Here is a 24,629-nt window from a genome sequence, read left to right as displayed (position 1 = left end):
CTAGATATGAGCAGAGAAAGGAGGGGCACAGGCCAAATGGCAGGAAACCATATATCTTCTGAACACCGGGGCTCCTTGGGCAAACAAAGAAAAGCAGGAACCTCCAGACTGAAAGGAAACCACATATTTTGGGGTGATGTGTCCTGGAGGCAAAGAAAGGTGAGAAAAGGTGGGAATCTCCAAGGTCCAAATGTAACATTTTGCTCAATATGCCCTCATTACAATAAAATTAGCCTTGCAGATAAAAAGTTCCCATTATGCACCAATGCCACGACACTACCGATCAAGGCTAAATAAGGACAAAAATCACTCCTCCCCTCGGGAAGGTGGATTTGGGATGAAAATCAGGAAATACGACCCCAACCCCCCCCCCCATGAATATTCCTTCCATTTATTTCTGCACCCCACATCACCGGCTTGCCAAAGAAACTCAGGGTAGCTCCTCACCTGGGTCCGCCCGCTCTTCCGTTCAGAGCCTACTAGCTAGCGCTTAAACCCTCAGTTTCTTTCTTGACCTCCATGTCTCATCTCTGAATTTTTTCTGCCGTGAGACAAGAACCTACTCTCCTGTAACAACTACAGCGATAAGTAAAATCCATCCAAGTAACTTGCATATATTGAACTATTAAAAAATCCATCTTATTAAAAGTTGTGCTTCCAAAGCATTTTACTTTTTGTCTAAGAATTGATACTAATATTGTGCTATACACTTTTATTAATAATTCAGAAAATATTTAACACGAGAAAAAAATTGTAAACTAATTTTGTTATGGAAATGCATGCTAGGGTGAACGATAAGACTTAAAGCATAAAACTACTTTACATTAGAATCAAATTCAGTGATGCACATAGAACTAAAATATTTTAGATTAGGATAAAAACCCTGTGAGGTACATAAAGATATAGGTCCAAGGAAAATACCCAAAAAGATGTAAAATTCCTGACTATATAAAGTGGATAATAGTATCAAATCGTCACGTATAATAGTTGATAATAGTATCAAATCGTCACGTATTTAGAGTCCTTTGGATGCGTCTTAAAGAATGAGAAGCTGTTTGGTTGTTATATATTATTTTAATGTCAGTATTCACAATGTGCCCTCAAGATGTCTTCTGCAATTACTTAAACTTAAGATAAAAGATATTTAGATGTTACTTTAAAAAAAGGATCGCTTTTCAGTCATTTCAAGCTGGGGTTTCAGAAGCCGACACCGGAGGTCACTGCCCCGCTGCCGCAGCTGCAGAGTTGGGGTCAGGTCTGGTCCCTGAGCTGCCCGTCCGGGAGCGCTTCGCTTCGCTCTGAGGGCAGGAGCTCTCCAGCCGCCGCGCCAGCCCCTGTTAAGACCCTCAGGGACCCCAGTCCCCCCCCTCTCCTCTGCCCTCATTCCTCCCTCCCGGGGTCGCCCACGCAGCCTCACTTTGTAACAAGTTACGTTCAAATACAGAGGTTATCAGGTGTTTATTCTACCGAGCCACTTATTTGCTTTATTGTCTGCCCCACCCCAGAACGTAAAGTCCTTGAAAACTTGAACTTCGCCAGTTCGCCACCCTGCTCGCGCCACAACGAGCACTGAATTTATCTTAATAGTAAAGGAACAATACTCTCTCTGCGCCCACTCAGTCGCGGAGCGCCTCGGGTCACGTGCCCGAAACGGGAACTATCATCGAGTCAGTCCTCCAACCTCCCAGAGAGGACTCGGAAGTGCCCCAGAGCCGGCGTGAGTTATTCCGGCCGGGCCGTCAGCGCTTTTGTCCCGCCGGCGGCCGGGCTCCCGCGGTGCCCCCACAGCCAGTACGTGAGTCCGAGGCCGCCCGGGCTCCCGCCCCCGGCCCTAGCCTGCCACGCCCTTCCCTTCTTGGCAGGGTGCTAGCTACCCCTCGGGTCTCGGGCGGGATCCGGGAGGAAGCGCGCCCCATCCCCACACATACATCAGGAAACGCGTTCGGGGAAGTGGAGGGGAGGGAAGATTTCGGGCCGGCCGAGGGGGTTAGGGCTCGCCCCTGGAATATAACGGGCTCCCTGCACGCCCCACCTCCGGGCGGGTCCGAGGGGGTCAGGGCCGGGTTGGGGCTACCCGGTGCGTGCAGAAGGGCTGGGGCCCCGCACCCGTGTTTTTCAACTCTTCGCTGCTGTTTTGGGCGGGAAGGGAACACTGAAAATTAGTGCTTTAAAATAAGCCCCCGTGGCAGTTCAGTTTGGCCTTGGGATTTGAGAGTGAATACAAGCGTTGGAGGGACCCCCCCCTTCATTTTTCTTTGATGGGGCAGTGATGTTGAGAGACTCTTACCGCAGGTGTGGATCGAGCCGCTGGGAGGCGCTTCTCGGCCTTCGCCCTAGGGGAGCTCACCTGTTTTACAGACAGGGGATCAGGCTGCCTATAGCTGCCTCTCACAAGATGAGAAGGAATTGACTAGGTACCAGGGAGAAGAAGGTCGAGGAGGCTCCTAGACCTGGGGACAGCCTGTGGGAGCCCAGGCGTGGGGATGTGAATTAGGAATGGGGAATGCCGGGGCTGGGTGTGCTGCTCTAAGACTTTTGGACTAGGAGGCCACCAGGAGTGTTTTCTTTTTGAAAACACGAGGATTTTTTCTTAAATAAGTTTTTGACTATGTAATGTATTCATATGGTTCAGATATTAAAAATATGAAAAGATGTCAGTGAAAAGGTTTTCTTCTGCCCAGCCGTCTGCCTAGGCCCAACCCCAGTAGATAACCAACCACATTTGTTAGGTTATTTGAGTCTATCTTCCCAGAGTTTCTTTATGCAAACACTGGCAGATCTGAATGTAGTTAGTTCCTCATTTTTTTACACAGGTGGTAAGGTACTGTTCAGAGTTCTGCCCCTTGCTTCTTTTGGTAAATCTATGTTAGAGGTCATCAGAACACAAACAGTTTTTTTTTTTTTTTTTAATACATTGTTGTGGTATTGGACTGGACATTGTTTGGATGTTTTGGATGTCCTGTAATTTTTTAGATCTATTCAGGCCATTTGCGTTGTTTCCAGTTTCTTTGTTACATCAAACAATGGCACACCCAGGGACATTGTACCAGGGCTTATCTGAGCAAGGGTTTTTAAAGAAGGGATTAACAATGATAAAAAAATTTTGCTTTACATTAACTCTGCCATTTATTGGTAGATTGTTAAATATGTCAATACATTATTATAATAAGTCATGTAGAGTGTTTAAGGAACAAATTAAACCAAGTAACTTTTCTCTCCAGAGACTTGTGTTTATGATACTTAGCCTTACAGTAGCCTAATCAACCATCTTTTAATGACTGCCTTCAAGCCAGTCTTTGCCCCTTTAGCTTCAGAAAATCTCCTTTGCTTACCTTATTCCTTAGGATGACTAGAAGTCTCTTCTCCCCTACCAAGTTTGAGAGTGCTCTATTTCATTTTTTACTTTAAGGAAAAATCACCTTTAATCATAAGGATTAAGCAGTAGAACCAACTTATGTTAACCAATTACAATTCTGATACTCGTAAACTTAATGCAGTAACTAAATCACAAATCGTACTCTCTCTCTGTCCATCTGCGTATCACTTTTCTCACTCCTTAGTCTCATCTTTCATTTGTCCCATCCTCCCACTTCTGTCTTCTGAGTTGGTAAGCATTTTGCCCTCACATTCCCTCTTATTTTCTCTTTTTCTTTCTCTGGTCACCTCCAAGTCCAGTATAATATCCAAGAACTTAAGACACATAATTCAGATGGTAGATTGATTTATGGAATATGGTTGGTACTCTGACAATCCACGGTAGCTGCAGGTGTTGCACCTGTTGCTTATTGAATTGTGTTGTCAAGGGAGGAATTTTCAACCGGAGTGAGCCACAGTTCCTCTCTTGTGAGTTGTCTACTCTTGAGAAGTGGCTCCTGACTCTCCTGGGCAGGGATAGTAAGAGTTACGGACAGATTCTTACTATCTGTATGTTCTTTTCTAGGCATAGGTGGTAGAATATGAACAGCATGAAGCACACATTTGCCCGGAGGTGTGTAATTTGGAAGGAGTGGATGGCTTTCTGTGGCTGAAACTTTTAACTGATGTAACTAGGTTATTGGGATGTAACCAGTTCTCTCTCTGTTGAAAACTGATTAGAGAGGAGTTCCCCATCATCAGCTTTGAGAACTTTTAAGAAATTAAACCTGTCTGTCCCTCTCTGTATGCAGGAGTTGTGCTTTTGGAGCGATTCCTTTCTTGTGTCATAGGGGACACATGAGCTAGCCACCACATCAGTCTTGATTGGATTATAACAACCTCCTTCTAGACTGCAGGACTCAGTTCTCCCCCCACCCCCCGCTCCCAATCCATTCTCCCATTGCAACTAGTATGAGTGATCTGTATTTCTTTTAATTTTATATTATGAAAAAATGTAAACATAACTGGAAAGTAGAATAGTACTGTGAACTCCATACATCCATCACTCAGATTCAACAATTATTAGGATTTGGCTACATTTGTTTCCCTTTTCCCTTTTTCATTTTTCTTTGTTGAAGTATTTTAAAGGAAATTCCAGACATCATGCCATATTATCCTAGCATACTTTAGTCTTAAAAAAAAAAAAAGATAATGGCCACAATGCCATTATCTCACACCATCCTAAATTAATTCTGATTCCTTGATTTTATCTAACAGGAATTGGTAGACTTCTGGGTCTGTGGTCTGTTTTTGTATGGCCTGCAAGCTGAGAATGGTTTTTACATTTTTAAAAGGATGTTAAAAAGCAAAGCAAAGAGAAAAAAAGGAAAAGAAAAGTAATAGAGTTGTATGTGGCCAACAAAACCTAAAATGTTTTCTGTCTGGCCCTTTACTAACTCCTGATTTGATCGAGTAAGTGATCTTTCAAAATGCATATCCGAGTTTGTCCCTCTTTGTCTAAAACCCCTCGGGATCAAGTCTGGACTCCTTAGTATGATGGGCAGAGCCTGGTGCAGCCCTTCTTTTTGCCCACTTATCCAGCTGTGCCTGCCATCTTCTGTTCCAGATGTCCAGAGGGTGGTGGACACCAGCCCCTTTGCACCTGCTCTTCCCTCTGTTAGAACTATTCCTCTCTTCTTGAAGCTCTTCCTAGTTCTTTGAAGCAGAGTCTATCCCTACCCCTTCTTCCCTCATCTATGACTAGTGTCTGCCATTTTTATCGTGTTGGTTGTTTTCCTGCCAGACTCTCATACTAGTTTGCAAGTCCTTATTGGCCAGGACTTGTTTTATCCATCTCTGTGTCCCTAGGACTAGCCCAGTGGCTGCAGAGAAAAGTAGGATATGGATCATTATATAAGTTTGCTGGGTAACACTCAGTCGCAGAGATAACTGAGATACTAGAATGTATCTTCAGTAATGTTTGTAAGGATAACTTAATATTTTGTTATTCTCTTGACTGTCTTTACAATTTAGCAGCTGTCTTAGTCCTTGTGGGCTGCTATAACAAAATACCGCAGACTAAGTGGCTTATAAACAACAAATTTATTTTACATAGTTCTGGATGCTGGGAAGTCCAAGACCAAGGCCCCAAGGGGTCTCTGTGGTATCTCTTTTCTAAGAACACTAATCCCATTCATGAAGGCTCCACTCTTCGTAACCTAAGTATCTCCCACAGACTTCCCACTTCTAATACCATCATTATGTTTTAGTGCTTTTCTGCCTGTGTTTTTGACTGAACTTTTCTTAGTCTTAGTATTGATTAATATGAATTTCATTGCAAACCATCTGTTTTCAATGAAGCTACATGTTTGTATTGCTCTGTTTTGATTTGTGGTTAAGGGGATTGGATGAACTACAATCAGATGATGGGAAACTCTGCTTCCACCCAAACAGAGGAGGTTACGCAGGGCTAGAACAGGGAGACTCCTGGAGTCTGCCTAGGTTAGAGAGGTAAACAGTGAAGTATTTGTGATTTCATGTAGACCCGGCCAGTCAGCAGCCAATCAAACAAGGAACCCGAGAGGACATGAAGGGAACTGAGAATTAGCCTGTCAGAGAGAGGGGAAAGGGTCCATCTGGGTCAAGCATTAGTAAGTGTGGTGTCAGCAAGGGGTGAATTAGCATGGCCCCTTTGGTGTTTAGCAAGTCATTCCAGCTGGCCAGATGCAGAAGGCTTCAAGCACACTAGGTAGCCTGGGAACACCCACTGGGGAGTGTTCACGTGTGCATTTTACAAAATTCTTGACAGTTATTGGAAGAGAATTGGAAAGGGATAAGAACGAAGGTAGGGAGACTATGGCAGGAGTTCAGAAGGGAATTTAGGAGGGCTTAAACTAAGGCCCTAGCAGTGGAAATGGAGTGGGGGGTGGCGGCATGAGAACTGTGTAGGCAGTGGAATCAGCTGGTCTTAAGCGGTCTTTTGGATGTGGAGTGGTGAGGGAAAGAGAAGTGCCCGAGACAGGTGGATATGAGGCTCTATAAAATTGAAGAGAGGAGTGTGGGCCAGAGATGAGGTTCTACAAGACAGCTTGTAGGAGCCACGCATATATATGGGACTGCCCAGGGAGAGCATGTAGAGTCACAAGAGGAGAGGTTCAAGACGGGACAGGGAGCCAGGAACATCCAAGGGCTAGCAGGCGGGGGAGTCAGCACCTGGCCCTGAAGAAGCTAATGCAGCATGGTCTGAGTGGAAGAATTCAGATTAAATAGATGAGGCATGAGGGGAGACGGGACATGAAGACCACTTTTCCAAGACACAACTGTGAACAGGAAGACAGGATGGCGAAAGCAGTACCTGGAGGGGAAGGTATAGTTGAGAGAATTTTAAAATTACATTTTGACATTTTTAAACTTTTTTTTGGAAATAATTTCAAATATGTAGAAAAATTTTAAGAGTAAGAATAGTGAAAAAAATACCCTTTACTCATTTACCTGTGGTTAACATTCTACTTCATTTTGTCTTCTCTCTCTTGCTCTTTCATGCATATCTATCCATCTGTTTATCTATCTATCTATCTATCTGTTTTTTTCCTAAACCATTTGAGGGTAACTTACATACATCATGCATGGCCCTTTATCCCTAAACACTTCAGTGTATATTTATAGGGATATTCTCTTGCATAACTACAGTATAATTGTCAACTTGAATAAATTTAAATTTGACATTACTTTTGCCTAACTTATCATACATACTCCAGTTCCATCAGTTGGCACGATTATTTTTTATAAAGCTTGTCCCTTCACTACATATCCAGGTGAGGTCAGGTATTGAATTTGTGGTCAAATCTCTGCAGGCTTCTTTCATATGGAACATTTCTATAGCCTTTCTTTGTCTTTTATGAAAATGACATTTTTGAAGAATACAGATAGCTTTTAGTAGAATGTTCTTTATTTTGGATTTATCTGATCTACCTGATGTTTCCCTGTTTCATTTCAGGTAATGCATTCTTATAGGTGATGTGTCCTTCTCAGGGCATCACTTCTGGAAGCACATGATGTTTATCTGCCCCCACTGACAATATTAACTTAAGACCCCTAGCCAAGACTCTCCACTGTGTAATTACTATTTTACCCCTTGCGGTCTATGGGAGAATATTTTAAGACCATGCATATATCCTGCTCCTTGTCAGAATTTCTCCCTAGATTTAGAATCCATTGATAATTCTCCCCTGATCCAGTCTTTACCTTGATAGTTGCAGAAGGCTGAGTTTTTTCTTGCAACTCTACTACTGCCTCCACATTTACCAACCGGCCCTGGCATTCTGCTGTCAGCAAGAGGCCTCCCTTTCTCCCCTGTTTGTGCCTGTATGTACTCATGAAATCCTATTTTCAATGGCTTACAATTCTTTACATAATTATTATGGAGCCTAAATTCGATGTTGAAGCTGGGTCTTGTGCCCACATTTTTGTTTTGTTTTAAGCATCTCCTTATTTGCTGGCCTAACAGGATGTCTCAGCTCCTTTTGTACCTATCCTGCCCCCATCCTGGAATCCTCCTGCTTCCTTTTACTAGGTTATGGTAGTAGAGACACAGAACAAGATGCTAGATGTGTGCTTGTTAACTCAGGTATTTTTGTTTCTTAGCTGTCAGCAGACAGAGCTAGAGAATATATATACATTTACACATGTATACATACAAATTTAAATACATGTGAATATACATTTATATGATGTGCACATTTATATATAATTTAGAAATCATGAGTTCACACCAGTACCTCCAATTTGTCCACAAAGGGTTCTTTCTTATCTTCCCCTGTTCCATATCTTTATATTCCTTCTTCCTCCAGGAGGGCCCTGGCTCTCAACTAAATCGACACATTTACTCAGTCTCATAATAGATCTAAAATTGTTTCTGAATTGTTTTGCCCATTCCACTACAGAAAGCAAACCTGCTAAAAAGGATTGTTTGCAGCTCTTCCCCACTTCCCCCTCCAGCCTTCCCAAGACTGAGAGTATATAGTATAGTCACATACTATGTACCCAAGTGACATGGGTTAGTTCTTTGTTTCTTTTTTGTTTCCTTCTTGTTATGGTATTCATGTGAAACACAAATGAGTTAATTTGTTTCTGTCCACTTTCTGTTTTCACTTTCCCATTGTCCAGTTTTGTCACTGATTTAATTTTATTCTTTGAGTCTGCAGAACATGATCATGCTTCCGTGGGTAAAGACTATACAAAAAGCTGTACTCTGAGCATCTCTCTCCCGTCTCCCTTCTGTTCTGTTCCCCCACCCTACCCCTTATAGGTAACAGGCTTCACTGTTCTGTGGATTCTCACATTACTGAAAAGATAAGCAGCTGTGTGCTTGTTTTTTTTATTTTCTTACGTAGAATGTAGCATATATGCTTTTCTTCACTTTACAACCTATCATGGAAATTGCTTCCTATCAATTTATAGAAATATTCCTCATTCTTTTTTAGTTCTCCAGTGTGTATATGTGCTGTTGTAGTTTATTTAACCAGTCTTCTGTGCTTGGACATGTAGGTAGTTTTCCAAATTTTGTAATTAAAAATAAGGCTACGATGAATAACTTTGTGCATATATACTTTTGTATTGTTGGAAGTGTATCTTTGGTTTGAATTCCTAGATGGGATTTCTCGATTAGAGAATAATGCATACATAGTTGTGTAGATATTGGCAAATTTCCTTCAACAGGGGTTATGCCAGTTTGCATTCCCAGTAATGGATGAGAATGCCTGTTTCCCCACAGCCTCACCCACAGAGCATATTGTTAAGTTTTTGAATATTTGCCGATCTGATAGATGAGAAAGGGGATCTTTGTATAGTTCTTATTTGCATTTCTCTTATTACGAGTGAAATTGAAAACATGTTTAAGGGCCATTTTAGTTTTTCTTTTTGTGAATTGTCTTCATGTCTTTTGCCCATTTTTCTGTAGGATTTTTAGACTCTTTTTCTTCAACTTTTAAAAATTCTTAGTATATTAGAGATATTATCACTTATATAAGCACTTATATATGATGTATGTTGCAAATATTTTCTTCCACCTTGTCATTTATTTGTTGATTTTGCTTATGGTATTTTTGCCATGCAATTTTACTTTTATTTCTGTATAGTCCAGTTTATTAATCTTTTCATTTATTGTATCTGGGTCATAGAAAACTTTCTCTATACTTAGGTTATGGAGGCATTCACCCATGTTTTCTTCTAGCATTTGTATAGTGTTTTTAATATTTAGAGATCTGCTACGTTTGGAGTTTATTCCTGTGAATGGTGTAAAGAATAGATCTAATTTTATTTTTTTCCAAATGGCTTTATACTTGTTCCAGCACTATTAAAAAGACCGTTTTTGCCTCAATAATTTGATATACCATCTTTATCATATACTTGATTTCTTTGTGTAATTGGGATTATTCTGAATTTTTATTCTATTCTGTTTATTTATATACCAGTACCACACTGTTTTAGTTATAGCAGCCTTTTGGCATATTTAGATATCTAGTATGGTTAGTTCTCCTCCCTTGTAGCTCTTCCTTTTCTTTTTTTCCCCCTGACAAATTTTGTGGGTTTCCCTGGCAGTTTTAGGGGATTAGTTTTATGGCTGTAGAAACTTGAACATCTTTCTTTTCTCAGGGCTGAGGGTGAGTAGAGGTGGAGGGGCCAAGGCCAAAGGGAATGGATGGAGCAGTGTCTCTGATGTGATGGGAGCAGGATTCAGATGAACGGTGTGTTGCTGTTGATGGTCTGGAATTCCACTGCCCACCCAGTAGCACTCACATTTTAAATGGCATGGACTGCTCTGCCCAAGGAAGTAAAGAAAGGGAGCAAGGAACTAGGTCATGCCAGCATTTCTCAGTGACTTCTAATGATCTCTTACCTAATATTACTTAATAATCATTTTGTGAAGCTTTCTCAGAAGAACCACCTTTTTAAAATGTCTACTGAGTGATTCTTTGTTTTATCTTCCTGGTGATATTCTGGGTTCCTAGCTCCTCCTGTTCTGTAAATTTTAATTCAGAGTCCATCATTCCAATCCCATAAGCATAAGTTCGATCATGAGTGTGATTCTTTATATGTGTCTACTCCAGAGTATATATCTTACTTTTAGTGCCCTTGCTTTCTCGTTTCTGAGTAGAACTACAGAGTACCAACCAAGAGGGTCTGATACCCAGGGTAAGAGGGGAAGTCTGAATTTTAACTAAGTCTAATCACAAATGTCTAAATGTCTAAGGTTGGGGAACAACTAGTTTAGAACTGTTTCTTTTGTTCTCAAGAGTCAGTCTTTTAGCAGGTGGATGCTGATGGAGTGCCAGCTGTGTGTAGAGTGCCTTCAGGGGAACAGAGAGTCACTGCCTGGGCCCTAAAATCTGCTTTGAGAAGGGGTTTACCTTTCCTGAGTCCTGTGGATTATCCTCAGGTTGTAGCCCTGATCCAGTAACCTGACCTTGATTAAATAATAAAGTAGATGGTATGGCATATAGAACTACCCAAGTGACTGGCATTGTTCTCCATACCTTATATATGTTATTTAATGTAATACTCACAACAGTTCTGTTGCCCTCATTTTACAGATGAGGAAACTGTGGCATAAAGAGGTTAAATAACTTTCTTGAGGTCATACAGCTAGGTATTTGAACCTAGGCAGTATTATTATCCTTTGCTTGATGGTTTGTGTTTTAGCTTCTGATCTTTGATATGCTCTGACTGCAGTTAGCCTGTTCATAAAGTAGGAGTGAAAGCCTCTGCCTGGCAAGCCAGAGTGTGTTCTTCCATGTAGAGTTCCTCCCTGACTAACTGCTCTCCAGGGTCAGTGTTTTCCTTGGAAGGGAAATCTAGGAGGGCCACACCAATGACAGGCAGCAGCAGCTTGTTTTCTTTCTCAAGTCTGATGTGACTGTCCTCATGATTTCATAACCAATTCCCCAATACCTCTACTCATGTACTGATTTCTCCTTTAGTTTTGCTTGCCTGCCCTCTGCTGATTATGTCTTCTTAGCTTTTGTTTTATTACTCTTTCAGTCTCCTATTTTTCAGAAATTACTTCTACCCACTGTTTGTTTTTCCAAGACTAGGTGGCATTTTTCAGAAATTGATCAATGTTGCCTTTGGTTCTGTGCGTCATTCCAACCCGTTTCAACTTGCCCTCATGCTAAGCTGTTATGCAAGAATAGAAAAGCTCTCTGTTCCATTGACAATCCAGGGCTCTAGCATTTTAGCATTAGCTCCACAGGGACAGAAATTTTGGCATGTCCACCACTGTATCCCCAGCAGTTAAAAATGGTACCTATCACACAGCATGTAGTCAATAAACATTTGTTGAGTGAATGAGTGAATTTGGATGTAATTCCTTCAGTTTCTTCTAAAGTGAAGGTATCATTTTCATTTTCTTGGTTTAGTGTCACATTTGAAGACGAGGGGCACTGAGGATGAGGAATCAACTGAAAAGTGTGAAAATATTGGAAATGCAGAATCTGTGTGGCCAAAAGTGGAAGGTCTTCACAAGGATCATATGCAGGAATCTAAGGTTGGTGAAACTTGTGATTGGGATAGCAAGGTAGAGAATCAGATGGAAAAGCCTGAGGGAAAAAGAATGAAGGAAGACAAAAGTGGCATCAGGGAAAAGATTGGCAAAACCAAGAATACAGCAAATATAAAGACAGAACATGAAGATGAGGCATCTGAGAAAAGCTTACATCTGAGCTCAAAACATGTTACACACCAACCTGTCTGTATAGAACAGAAAAGCAGTGAACAAGGCAAATGTGTGGAGAGCATTAATGGAAACTCTCATCCCATTCTACAGCAGAAAACCAGTGCTGTTAAGAAATCACATAAATGTGATGACTGTGGGAAATCCTTCAAATATAATTCCCGACTTGTTCAACATAAAATTATGCACACTGGTGAAAAACGCTATGAGTGTGATGACTGTGGGGGGACTTTCCGGAGCAGCTCGAGCCTTCGAGTCCACAAGCGGATCCATACTGGGGAGAAGCCGTACAGGTGTGAGGAATGTGGGAAAGCCTACATGTCCTACTCCAGCCTTATAAACCACAAAAGCACCCATTCTGGGGAAAAGAACTGTAAGTGTGATGAGTGTGGAAAATCCTTCAATTATAGCTCTGTTTTGGACCAGCATAAAAGGATCCACACTGGGGAGAAGCCCTATGAATGTGGTGAGTGTGGGAAGGCCTTCAGGAACAGCTCTGGTCTCAGAGTCCACAAAAGGATCCACACAGGTGAGAAGCCCTATGAATGTGACATCTGTGGGAAAACCTTCAGTAATAGCTCTGGCCTTAGAGTCCACAAAAGGATTCACACAGGGGAGAAGCCCTATGAATGTGATGAGTGTGGGAAGGCCTTCATTACTTGCAGAACACTTCTAAATCATAAAAGCATCCACTTTGGAGATAAACCTTATAAATGTGATGAGTGTGAGAAATCGTTTAATTATAGCTCTCTCCTCATTCAGCATAAAGTCATCCACACTGGAGAGAAACCTTATGAATGTGATGAATGTGGAAAGGCCTTCAGGAACAGCTCAGGCCTTATAGTGCATAAAAGGATCCACACAGGAGAGAAACCTTACAAATGTGATGTCTGTGGCAAAGCATTCAGCTATAGCTCAGGCCTTGCAGTCCATAAAAGCATTCACCCTGGGAAGAAAGCCCATGAATGTAAGGAGTGTGGAAAATCATTCAGTTATAACTCACTTCTTCTTCAGCATAAAACAATTCACACTGGAGAGAGACCTTATGTATGTGATGTGTGTGGAAAAACTTTCAGAAACAACTCAGGACTCAAAGTCCACAGGCGGCTTCATACTGGGGAAAAACCATATAAGTGTGATGTGTGTGGAAAAGCCTATATCTCACGCTCTAGCCTTAAAAACCACAAAGGAATCCATCTTGGGGAGAAGCCCTATAAATGTAGTTATTGTGAGAAATCCTTCAATTACAGCTCTGCCCTTGAACAGCATAAAAGGATTCATACAAGGGAGAAACCCTTTGGGTGTGATGAGTGTGGAAAAGCCTTCAGAAATAATTCAGGCCTTAAAGTACATAAACGAATCCACACTGGGGAGAGACCTTACAAATGTGAAGAATGTGGGAAAGCCTACATCTCACTCTCAAGCCTTATAAATCATAAAAGTGTACACCCTGGGGAAAAGCCCTATAAGTGTGATGAGTGTGAAAAAGCCTTCATCACATACCGAACCCTTATAAATCACAAAAAAATTCATCTTGGGGAGAAGCCCTACAAATGCGATGTGTGTGAGAAATCTTTTAATTACACCTCACTCCTTTCTCAACACAGAAGGGTCCACACTAGAGAGAAACCTTATGAATGTGACAGGTGTGAGAAGGTCTTCAGAAACAACTCAAGCCTTAAAGTGCATAAAAGAATCCATACTGGTGAGAAGCCCTATGAATGTGACGTGTGTGGAAAAGCGTACATCTCACACTCAAGCCTTATTAACCATAAAAGTACCCACCCTGGCAAGACACCCTACACGTGTGATGAATGTGGAAAAGCTTTTTTCTCAAGCAGAACTCTTATAAGCCATAAAAGAGTCCATCTTGGGGAGAAACCCTTCAAATGTGTTGAGTGTGGGAAATCTTTTAGTTACAGCTCTCTCCTTTCTCAACACAAAAGGATCCATACAGGGGAAAAACCCTATGTGTGCGATAGGTGTGGGAAGGCATTCAGGAACAGCTCAGGCCTCACAGTGCATAGAAGGATCCACACAGGTGAGAAACCCTATAGATGTGATGAGTGTGGGAAGGCATACATCTCACACTCAAGTCTTATCAACCATAAAGGTGTCCACAGTGGGCAGCAGCCGTATAATTGTGAGTGTGGGAAATCCTTCAATTACAGATCGGTCCTTGACCAACACAAAAGGATCCACACTGGAAAGAAGCCATACCAATGTAACGAGTGTGGGAAGGCTTTCAATATCAGATCGAATCTCACCAAGCATAAAAGAACCCATATTGGGGAGGAATCTTTAAATGTAACAAATATGGGAAGTCATAGTAGCGCATCACAGAAGAGAACTCACGAGGGAGGGAATGCTCTTGGTGGGACCAGGATGAGCATGTCTCTGTAGGAGGCAGAGCTTATCTAGTATTAGAGAACCCAAATGGAAGAAAAATCTTATAAGAGTGTCTGAGGTCCTTGTTCATGGCTTATAGTTTATGTAGTATAAGTGAAACCATGAGTAATTTTTTTCTCTGTGATTTTCATTCATAGCCAGGAAGGAAGGTTCCAGTGTCAAAGTAGTTGAGCCCTTATGGAATATAAAATAGTTCGTACTGGGGATAAAACCTATCAAAGTTATGGAGTATGAGAAAACCTTCAAAATAAGTAGATATTTCTGGACATAAAAAACACAAATGAGAAAAAGACTTCAATTAGAAGTCTCATAGTCACCATCAGAAAGTTCATATTTGGGTAAATTATGTGAATAGAAATGTAGGAAATTCAGGTATAGCTTTGAATTCCAATTATCCATTGGTCAGTGGAAAAGATCCAAGAAGGACCTCCAGTAGGCAAATTCAGGGAGAGGCAGGCTTCAGGGAATATAAATTAATATCATAGTGGTCATGAAGAATAACTTTGATTTAACTGATTTTCGGGGAGTGATGACAACTTCTGAAATAAAATTTGGATTTCATTGTAGGAAATGTAAAAAGTGTAGACGTATAAATCTAACAGGAGATAGAAGAGAGTCACTCATAAATAAATTCAAGTTGATTGGACTGTTGTAATGTTGTGCTATACATTATTGAATGGGTGAAACTTTAAAATTTTTCAAATGAACCCTCTCAATGAATGATGAATGTGTGATAAGTGAAAACCTCACACATTATGCTACAAATGAAGAGTTATACCATGGACAGAAATTCAGCACATTCAATAACTAATGGAACACATCTTCAACATGAATTTGTACCTTACACAAAAAGAATTGATTCAGGGATTCCTATGAATAGGAATGATGAGAAGGAGAGCATTTTATTGCAAGAGCTAAAAAGCTAAGTAGCTACCAGTAATGGAGGAATAGGAGGAAATTCATGCTTCTTAACAATCCTGTTAAATGTTTGATTGTGTTACTGTAAAGATTTCATGCACTGCGTGTGTGTATCGTCTGTTGTAAAATGTTGTGAATACTTTATTCAGGGCTCACTCTCGGCCATGAAGAGCCAGATAGTTGTGGCAAGGTAAGGTGAAACTCCAATAAAGGAATTCTTCAAAAGTAAACAGGCTGTTACATACTTTAGGTGGAGCATCATACAGAGAGAGCCATTTGTGTGTCTTTGGGGGGTAAGTTATACCAGATCCAAACCAAGGAGTGCCCAGGGGACTCATCTCACAGGGCTAGTAGCTCACATTTCATGAGAAATTAGGTTGTGCCTCCACCAGGAGAAGTGCAAATTGGATTAATCCTCATACTAGGGCTGGATCATAACCCCTGGGAGTGGACAGGCTGTGTGAGTGAGGAGTCACAACAGAGAAACAGTTCTCTTGGGAACAGATAGAATTTAACAAAATATTGTTAACTATGTGTAAGACTGTTAACTAGGTAACCCAAAGAGTGAAAAGCAAAGTCTTCTGAGAAGTCAAGTCTGAGAATACTCCAGGTGGGGCTTATCAGTAGAGACGGAGTTGTAAGTCAGGTCTCTCTGGCTCCAAAATCCACTCTTTACAAGAGAATAGTCTCTGGACAGATAGTTTTCTGATTCTCTCTAGGATTCCTGTTTCCAAACATACAGTTTCCATACCTCTCTTTAGAAGTATTTCTTTCACTTTGCCTCCAAACAAGGTAAGTTTTGATGGAGGAGGGTGGAGGTGGGGGAGGGATGGTTGTAGAAAAGGGAGAGGGAAAGAGCATTTCTGCCACTCAATTTCACTTTGAAATGTCATGACCACACTTGCTCTTTGTCCTTCTCTACATGCAGCACTGGCAAACCTGACCCTATCCACAGACTTAGATTAGTGTATTCAGCAAATACTTGTTGAGGATCTGCTAGGCGTATCCATTGTGCTAGGTACTAGGAAGCAGGAGTAGATAGAGGAGAGAGACCCACAGCAAAGCCACCCTAATGGATGCTGAACTAAACTGTGGGCTTTCCAAGGAAAGTGACTTCCACCTACTGGGAAGGGAGGCACCGATGACATCTGAGCAGGATGTTGAGTTGGGTCCTTTTAAGAGAAGAATGGGAAAAATAGGATGGCCTGATCAAAGGGAGCGTTGTCCAGAGTGGCCAGTCCCTGGCAGTTCTGGTGTACAGTGGGCAGAAAGGAAAGAGGCCATGGAGTATTGATTCCCAGTGGTCACTGAGCATCGACCAATCTTTTCATTGGCTGAATATAGGGCCAGCTCTAACTGTTTTAGATGATCAGGTTACTTAAGGTTTCCATGTGGCCAGGGCTGTTGGTGTGCTTGTGGCTCGAAGTCCCCAATCCCCTCACACACACACATCTACATGAGCTCCACCTGGACCTAATGTGTCACCTACTTTTGAAAGAGACACAGGTTAAATAACAAGGGAGAAGACAGCTACCACAGGAATGGGGATTCTGAGTGCCCCAGCCCACTGAGCACCTCCTCGTGCTCATGTTCCTACTACAGCCTCCATTGACTTGGACACATGGAAAATGGGCCCATAGTCTACCTAGGACCAGATATGTGCTTCTTGGACTGATCCCAGATGAGGAGGGGTCTTCAGGTCTCCAGCCACTCCAGGCAGACTGTGAAGAACAGATCCAGTGAGCTGGTGCAGCTGCATCTGTTCAAGGCCACCTCAGGACTTGAGCTGGTTTAGGGACCACCAGCCACCACCACCTCCCAGAGGACGTCTGACATGCAAGAAAAATAAAATTGCCAAGGTGTAGGTAAATTGAAACACTGTGTTTTTTAAAATGCCATGTCTAATTCTCAAGGCTAAAGGATAAATAGAATTGGAATATTGGACAATAGTAGGTAAATTGGAAGCTGGGACACCTGTGTGAAAGCAGGCTGAAGTGCTTGTATTATTTAGGAGGAGGGTGAAGATGCTGTTTAACTCTAGATTTTATTGAGTTAAATATGGTAAAATGTCATGGGCAAGCACTAGAAGGATAGAAATAAAGTATATAAATCTAAAAATCTTGACTGGAAAATCTCAAAGTCTAGAAAAGAAAAAATGATGTTGAAAAGGTGAGACAGTACTTTGTTTCTGGTGAAGGTAGTCTAGGTTCTTTGGATCAGTTTCCCACCTGTTTTTTAAAATGCAGGTGGTGTGCCCTCCCTTCCCCTTAAAAGAGCGTGGAGGCTGAAAAGACTGCAGTTGAAACAGGTAGGGCTGTTTTAAGGTGGGATCTCGTCATCAGAGGTGAACACCAAAGCAGCTTAGGCCGCAGACTGCTGATGATGCAGTTAGGCACCACTTCACCAGCCACAGAGAGTGAGAGAGAGAGGATGATAGGGCCAGGTTCACCCAAGGTGATGAATCTTATAGGTGACTCTTCTGAAGTTAAACTGGGTTCCCAGAGTATTACACCGTCAGGACGAAAAACCCAAATCTAGACCCATCCCCCTCCCCACCCCCAGGGTACTTTAGAGACTGACCTCCTTACGGAGCAAAGCAATAGGATTGAAGAAAAAGAGAAAAGAGAACATCCTGACAATTTGTGGTCCCTGACCAGCCCTTACAACCCGGGTAAACACAACTTGAGCCCTGGCAGAAGCAAATAAAAGTTCCTCAGAAGAGGACTCCTTCAATTTAGACCTCAGGTAACAATTTTTCAGGGGAAGTCGTCAGCAAGCAGTCAAAGATAATCAGGCATATAACGAAAAAAGGCAGCACGGCTGGAAACCAGCAGAAAAACAGACCCACATAGATGTCACATTAGAATTATTGGGTGCGTTTGTGAAAACGACCGCTTAAAATATTTAAAGATGTATTTGGCAACAGATTGTGAAACAGGAGGAATGAGAATTGGTGAGCTGAAAGATAGGTTTGAAGTAGTTATCCAGAATGCAGCATGGAGATGGAGAAATATGGGAAAACTCAGAAAGATGGGATGGTCTCACTAGGAAGTTTTAACATATATTTAACCACAGTCTTAGAAGGCAAAGACAAAAGAAAAGGGACAAAGGTAATTGGGCTGAGAATATTCCAGAACTGATGAAAAATAACAGGTCTATAGATTTAAAAGCTCAAAGAATACAAATTAGGATAAATTTACAAAGTCATATCTATGTGCATCATAGTGCAACTGCAGGAAATCAAAGAAAAAAATTAACAGCCAAAGATTTAAAAATTACCTTCAAAGGAACAGACTTCTCAACAGCAACAATGGAAGCCAAATGAGTGGAATGAAAATGTCAGTATATAGGTAGAAAATAACTGTCAACCTAGAATTTTATACCTGATGAAGGTATCTGTTATGAATGAGGACAAAATAAGCACATTTTAAGACAATTTGTTCCATTCATTCCCTGCTGACCCTCACTAAAGGAAATTTTAAAGAATGCACTTTAATATAGAAGGAAAGTGATCCCAGGTGGGGTTTTGAGATGCAAAAAGATAGAACAAAATAGGTGAGCAAATGTAATAACATTTTATACCAAACAATAAAAACGTAGAGTTGTTAAGATAGGCTTAAAATACCAGACAAGACTGATAAATAAGAGAGAGTAAAAAGGATTGAGGTATTAGGGTGAAGGTTTTGGTTACTCTCGTGAATATTGTAAAATCTAGAGGAATCATAAAAATACAACATATAATTTCAATACTAGTAGAAAATTTTAAGCAGAAAGGTAAATTTAAAAAGAGGGGTGACACTACTGGGCATATACCCTGAGAAAACCATAATTCAAAAAGAGTCATGTACCAAAATGTTCATTGCAGCTCTCTTTACAATAGCCAGGACATGGAAGCAACCTAAGTGTCCATCATCGGTTGAATGGATAAAGAAGATGTGGCACATATATACAATGGAATATTACTCAGCCATAAGACGAAACGAAATTGAGATATTTGTAGTGAGGTGGATGGACCTAGAGTCTGTCATACAGAGTGAAGTAAGTCAGAAAGAGAAAAACAAATACCCTATGCTCACACATATATATGGAATCTAAGAAAAAAAAAAAGTCATGAAGAACCTAGGGGTAAGACGGAAATAAAGACACGGACCTACTAGAGAATGGACTTGAGGATATGGGGAGGGGGAAGGGTAAGCCATGACAAAGTGAGAGAGTGGCATGGACATATATACACTACCAAACGTAAAATAGCTAGTGGGAAGCAGCCGCATAGCATGGGGAGATCAGCTCGGTGGTTTGTGACCACCTGGAGGGGTGGGATAGGGAGGGTGGGAGGGAGGGAGACACAAGAGGGAAGAGATATGGGAACATACGTATAACTGGTTCACTTTGTTATAAAACAGAAACTAACACACCATTGTAAAGCAATTATACTCCAATAAAGATGTTAAAAAAAGGGGGGGTGAGACCAAAAAAAGATGGTAAATCTTCCCCCAAAATACCAATATTTAATTTAATTTCACTAAATGACAAAGATTGTCAAACAGTGTCTCTTCGGGCTGCTATAACAAAGTACCACAGACTGCGTGGCTTTTAAACCACAAAAATGTTAATTCTCAAGTTTAGGAGGCTGGAAGTCCAGAGTGATTAGAGATCAGCATTGTTGGGTGAAGGCTTTCTTCAGGGTTGCAGACTTCTTGTTGCATCCTCACATGGCAGAAGGGGCTGGGGAATCATGTGGGGTCTCTTTTATAAGAACACTAGTCCCATTCATGAGGGCCCCACCCTGATGACCTAATCACCCCCCAAAGGCCCCCACCTCCTAACACCATTACACTGTGTATTAGGATTCCAACCTGTGAATTTTGGGGAAACACAAACATATAGACCATAGCACATAGGGCGAAAGTACAAAACCCCACTATGTTGCTGCTTACAAAAGACTCAAATATAAGGACACAAAGTCTGAAAGTAAAAGAATGGAAAGAAGTTATATGAAGCCAGTAGAAAACTGGTGTAGCTCTACTAATATTAGATGGAACAGGGACTTCAAGGCACAAACCATTCCTAGAGATAAAGGGAGGTTTACATTAAGACAAAAGTTTCAGGGAAGAAAAAACACTGGGAAGATAGAACAGTTATAAGTTAGTATCTACCTAATAAATATGCAGAACTCAAAGGAGAAATATAAAATCTACACTCATGATGAGAGATTTTTTTTCACCTCTCTTTAGTTAATAGGACAAGCAGACTAAAAATTGGTAAAGACACAGATTTAAACAATAAGATTAACAAGCATTCTAATGCATATGCATGGAACAATGCACCAGTGTGTCAAGGATGCATATTTTCTCTCAAGAACACATGAAAATTTTCAAAAATTGATCTACACAATGGCATGTGTCAATTATATTCCAATAAAGTTGGGGGGGTGGGGTTGACATATATGCTGGACCATAAAGTAAATCTCAACAAAATTTAAATAATTGAAATTAAATTAGAAAGTAATAATAAAAAGTACCTAGAACATGTCTATTATATTAAGAAATTTATAATACACTTTAAAATCATGGTTCAAAGAAGAAAGTATTTTCAGCTGAATGACAATGAAAATACTACATATCAAAACCAGAGGGATATTGCTTAGGCAGTGCTTAGAGAGAAATTTACAGCCTAGAAAGATATTTCAGAAAACCTGGTAATCACCAAAGCAACATCTCAAAAAGTAGAACAATCAAAATAAATCCTAACGAAAGTTAAAATAAGGAAGTAATAAAGAGCAGAAAAAAACAAAATAGGAAAATATAGAGAACAGAGCTAAATGTCTGTTTCAAATCAGGTGAGACTGATCAAGAAAAAAAGAGAAAGCATGAATAACCAAAGTCAGGAATAAAAAGGGGAATGCAGAGAACTGTAAATTTTTCTTCTCTGAACATACACTGACCTCCTTGCTCTCTGCTATTCTGAGAGAATAGCTCACTCCTAAATTCCTGAGTCAACAATTCCGAGAACAGGATGTAACAGGCCCAATGAGCCAAATCAGGAAGAAAAACTAATTTCTGTAAGATTGCAATACCAACCTGACCAAAACCCACCAAAATCCCACTGTTCAGTGCTGCTTTTGTTTCTTTCCCCTATAAAACCGCTTTCATTCCTCAAGTTTGATGAGACGTTCCCTTTCAAACTCCCTGTTGCAACAGTTTGAATAAATTCCCTTTTAGTTGAAGTCTCAGCGAATTTCTAAAGTTTTATGTTACAAATGCTACAGACATTAAAACAATAAGATATTATGTCACAATTTTTTGCCAATAAATTAGAAATTTTATGTGAACTGAGGAAATTCCTAGGGAGGAGAAAAACTTAACCAAAACTTACTAAAGGTCTCATGGCTTATGGATGTGGGGAGTATGGGAAAGACTCTGAAATGAGTTCAGTTCGTATGGAATTCACAGGAGGGGCAAGCGGAGGGAGGAGCAATAAAACAGGAAGGGAAAACCTTAATAAACAGTGAGTTTAGAAAAGGCTTCCATAGGAGTGTGCTCTCTATTTCTAGCAAATTTGTCGGAAAGTGAAAGCCTGAAAAATAATTTCATCTTGGTTTATGTACAGAGACACTAAGGGTGAAATGGTACTGAATACCAGTCATGCAATGCAAGGAACTTTTCCCTCATGAGATTCAAAACTGAGAAGTGGTCACCTGAGGATCAGTTAGCTGAGGACAGACAGTGGGGACGTGAAGTCTGCATCAAGAACTTAAGGTTTCCCACGGAATTCCCTGGGAGGTCTCTCCTTGCCTCTTCCCCAGCCTCAGCTGAGGGCCTTGGCTGGAGACATGCAGAAGGAAGTCAGAATACTTAACTCGATTCTTCTTTTCATTGAGTGTTCCCATTTAGACCTGGCAGATCTTCTCAGGCTATGAATAGTATCAGTTATGCTCAGGAAGGAGTTTGTGTGAATCCCATGTAGAGAGGTGACATAGTGTAGTAGCCAAGAGCACAGTCTCTCCGCCATGAAGCCTGGGTTCAAATAAGGACTCTCATTCCCTGATGACTTTAGACAAGTAACTAAACCTTCTGTTTTTTGCTTGTGTGTCCTCATCTACCTCTTGTTGGGATAATAATAGTAACAACCTCAGAGGTTGTAATGAAGGTTGGAGAAGTTAGTGTTATTAGAGCCCTTAGAACTGTGCCTGGACTGAGAAGCATTTGTAGAAGGGTGTGGGAAGTAAGTCTGGCAGTGTGGTGACCCCTGTCCAAGGAATCGAACATTTAGACACTCAGGCAATGGAATGTAGGCCCTTCCTCAAGCCAAGAAAATCCTCCAAGGACCACCCTACACAATATTTGAGAAAAAAATTTTTCTTGGATGAGTTTACTCAGTGGTATCTTGCTTCTAAGCAAGCAATCCACTGTTTCTAAGCAAACATGCTTTGTCTTTTTTATTCTGGAAAAGGGGTCAACAGGAGGAGCCTCCAGCTCTAGTCCAGTGATCAAGAGTATGGGTGGGACAAGGGCAGCTTCACACTTTCCTTGCTGGCTAGGCAGCCTGCCCACTCCTGTTGTATACATTTTGCTCCCCACTTCCTCCCCACCACTATGTTTTCTTGGCAATAGACGTGCTGGTGATTACTGAAGTAAGGGTTGTTGAGAGCCAAGCTTCCACCATCTTAACCATGGGGTAAGTGTTCCTTACGTTCTCAGAGAATAAAAGGAGGCCCTGGGACAGGCAGGAGAAGTTTCTCTGGTCTTGGATGCAAACCCTAGGGACAGTATTTCAGTGAATGCAATAATTATGTCTATAATTTCCCCATCTGTAAAATGAGGGAAAAGACCTAACTCACAATGTTGCTTTGAGGATTAATGAAAAAGCACTTTGTATTTTTGTAAAACTTCATACGAACATTATTGTCAAGTTAACTAATGATCTATCCCATTGTTTTAAAGTTAAAGGAAGGTAATAACGAAGATGAGAGCAAAAATCAATGAAACAGCAACACAACAGAGAGGATCAAAAGTCAAGGTTGGTACTTTAAAAAGAGAATCCAAATTGGTAGACCTCTGGTGTGATAAGAAAGAACAGAAAATACAGATAATTACAACAGATCCCATAGGTTATTTAGAAGTATATTTTTAATTTCTAAACATATAGGGACTTCTTAGTTATATTTTTTGTTATAACATTGTGGTCAGAAATCATACTTTATATGATTGCTATCCATTGAAGTTTGTTGAGATTTGTTTATGGCCCAGTGTGTATTTGACCTTAGTGAAGGTTCCACAGGCACTGGAAAAGAACATGTGTTCTGCAAATGCTGGGTGCAGTCACCTAGATAAAGACATTAGATCAATTTTGTAATGTATTGTTCAGATCTTCTCTGCTCCTTATGAATTTTTATCTGCTTGTTCTATTGATTAATGAGATAATTGTTGAGTTATCCATTTCTATTTATAGTTCTGTGAATTTTGCTTTATATATTTGAAGTCATGTTATTAGGTGCATGAAAATACAGAATTGTTATATCTTCCTGGTGTATTGAAACTTTAAGAAGTAAAACTCTATCTGTAGTAATGCCTTTGGCTTATTTAGGCTATTTTTTTTCTGGTATTAATAACATCAGCTTCTTTTTGATTATTGTTACCTGGCATAGCTCTTTCCATCCTTTCACTTTCAACCTTTCTGTGTCCTTATTTTAAATATGCCTCTTGGAAATAGCATATAGTTGTTGTTGTTTTAAGTTTGATAACTTTTTTTAAGAAGAGCATTAGGTCTTTAATATACAAGTTCTGTTATGTTTTGGTTTCAATCTTATTCACTGATTTTATTTATCCCACATAATCTTAAGTCCTGTTATCTCTTTTCTTGCTTTCAGGTTGGATTAGAATTATTCTATTAGAATTCTATCACAATTATTCTATTTTTCCCTCTGTTGATTTGGAAGTTGTACAGTTTTTCCATTCTTTTAATGGGCAAGGAATTAAAAGATCCATTCTTGACTTATCAAAGCCTAGTGATAATTGATACTTTTTTTTTTTTTTTTTTGCGGTACGCGGGCCTCTCCCTGTTGTGGCCTCTCCCGTTGCGGAGCACAGGCTCCGGACGCGCAGGCTCAGCGGCTATGGCTCACGGGCCCAGCCGCTCCGCGGCATGTGGGATCTTCCCGGACCGGGGCACAAACCCGCGTCCCCTGCATCGGCAGGTGGACTCTCAACCACTGCAC

The 24,629-nt window shown here is 40.8% G+C and overlaps 2 protein-coding genes across 4 annotated transcripts in view; both read left to right on the top strand.

Moving 5' to 3' along the window:
* Positions 1-1,723: 1,723 nt before the first annotated feature.
* On the top strand, positions 1,724-15,636 carry ZFP62 (ZFP62 zinc finger protein). 3 transcript variants are annotated; one of them, XM_029216013.1, is made up of 2 exons: positions 1,724-1,791; positions 11,772-15,636. In XM_029216013.1, coding segments are annotated over exons 1-2 (2,718 nt in total). In that variant the 5' UTR covers positions 1,724-1,790; the 3' UTR covers positions 14,489-15,636. The 3 variants fall into 3 exon arrangements, with proteins under 3 accessions (XP_029071846.1, XP_029071847.1, XP_029071845.1); XM_029216014.1 differs by having other exon boundaries at positions 1,751-1,795; positions 11,772-15,630; XM_029216012.1 differs by lacking the exon at positions 1,724-1,791 and adding an exon at positions 5,511-6,721 and having other exon boundaries at positions 11,772-15,630.
* The window catches only part of MGAT1 (mannosyl (alpha-1,3-)-glycoprotein beta-1,2-N-acetylglucosaminyltransferase), a 74,450-nt gene continuing 51,595 nt past the window's right edge, over positions 1,775-24,629 (top strand). The window contains exon 1 of the mRNA XM_029216032.1: positions 1,775-1,791. The gene's annotated coding sequence lies outside the window, so the exon portion shown is untranslated. The remainder of the gene's footprint in view (positions 1,792-24,629) is intronic.

Source organism: Monodon monoceros, unplaced genomic scaffold (genome assembly GCF_005190385.1).
Source record: "Monodon monoceros isolate NGI ecotype Baffin Bay Population unplaced genomic scaffold, NGI_Narwhal_1 Super_Scaffold_12, whole genome shotgun sequence".
Classification (NCBI taxonomy): domain Eukaryota; kingdom Metazoa; phylum Chordata; class Mammalia; order Artiodactyla; family Monodontidae; genus Monodon; species Monodon monoceros.
Note: the sequence above shows the minus strand (reverse complement) of the source record. Positions and strands in the feature narration are given on the sequence as shown.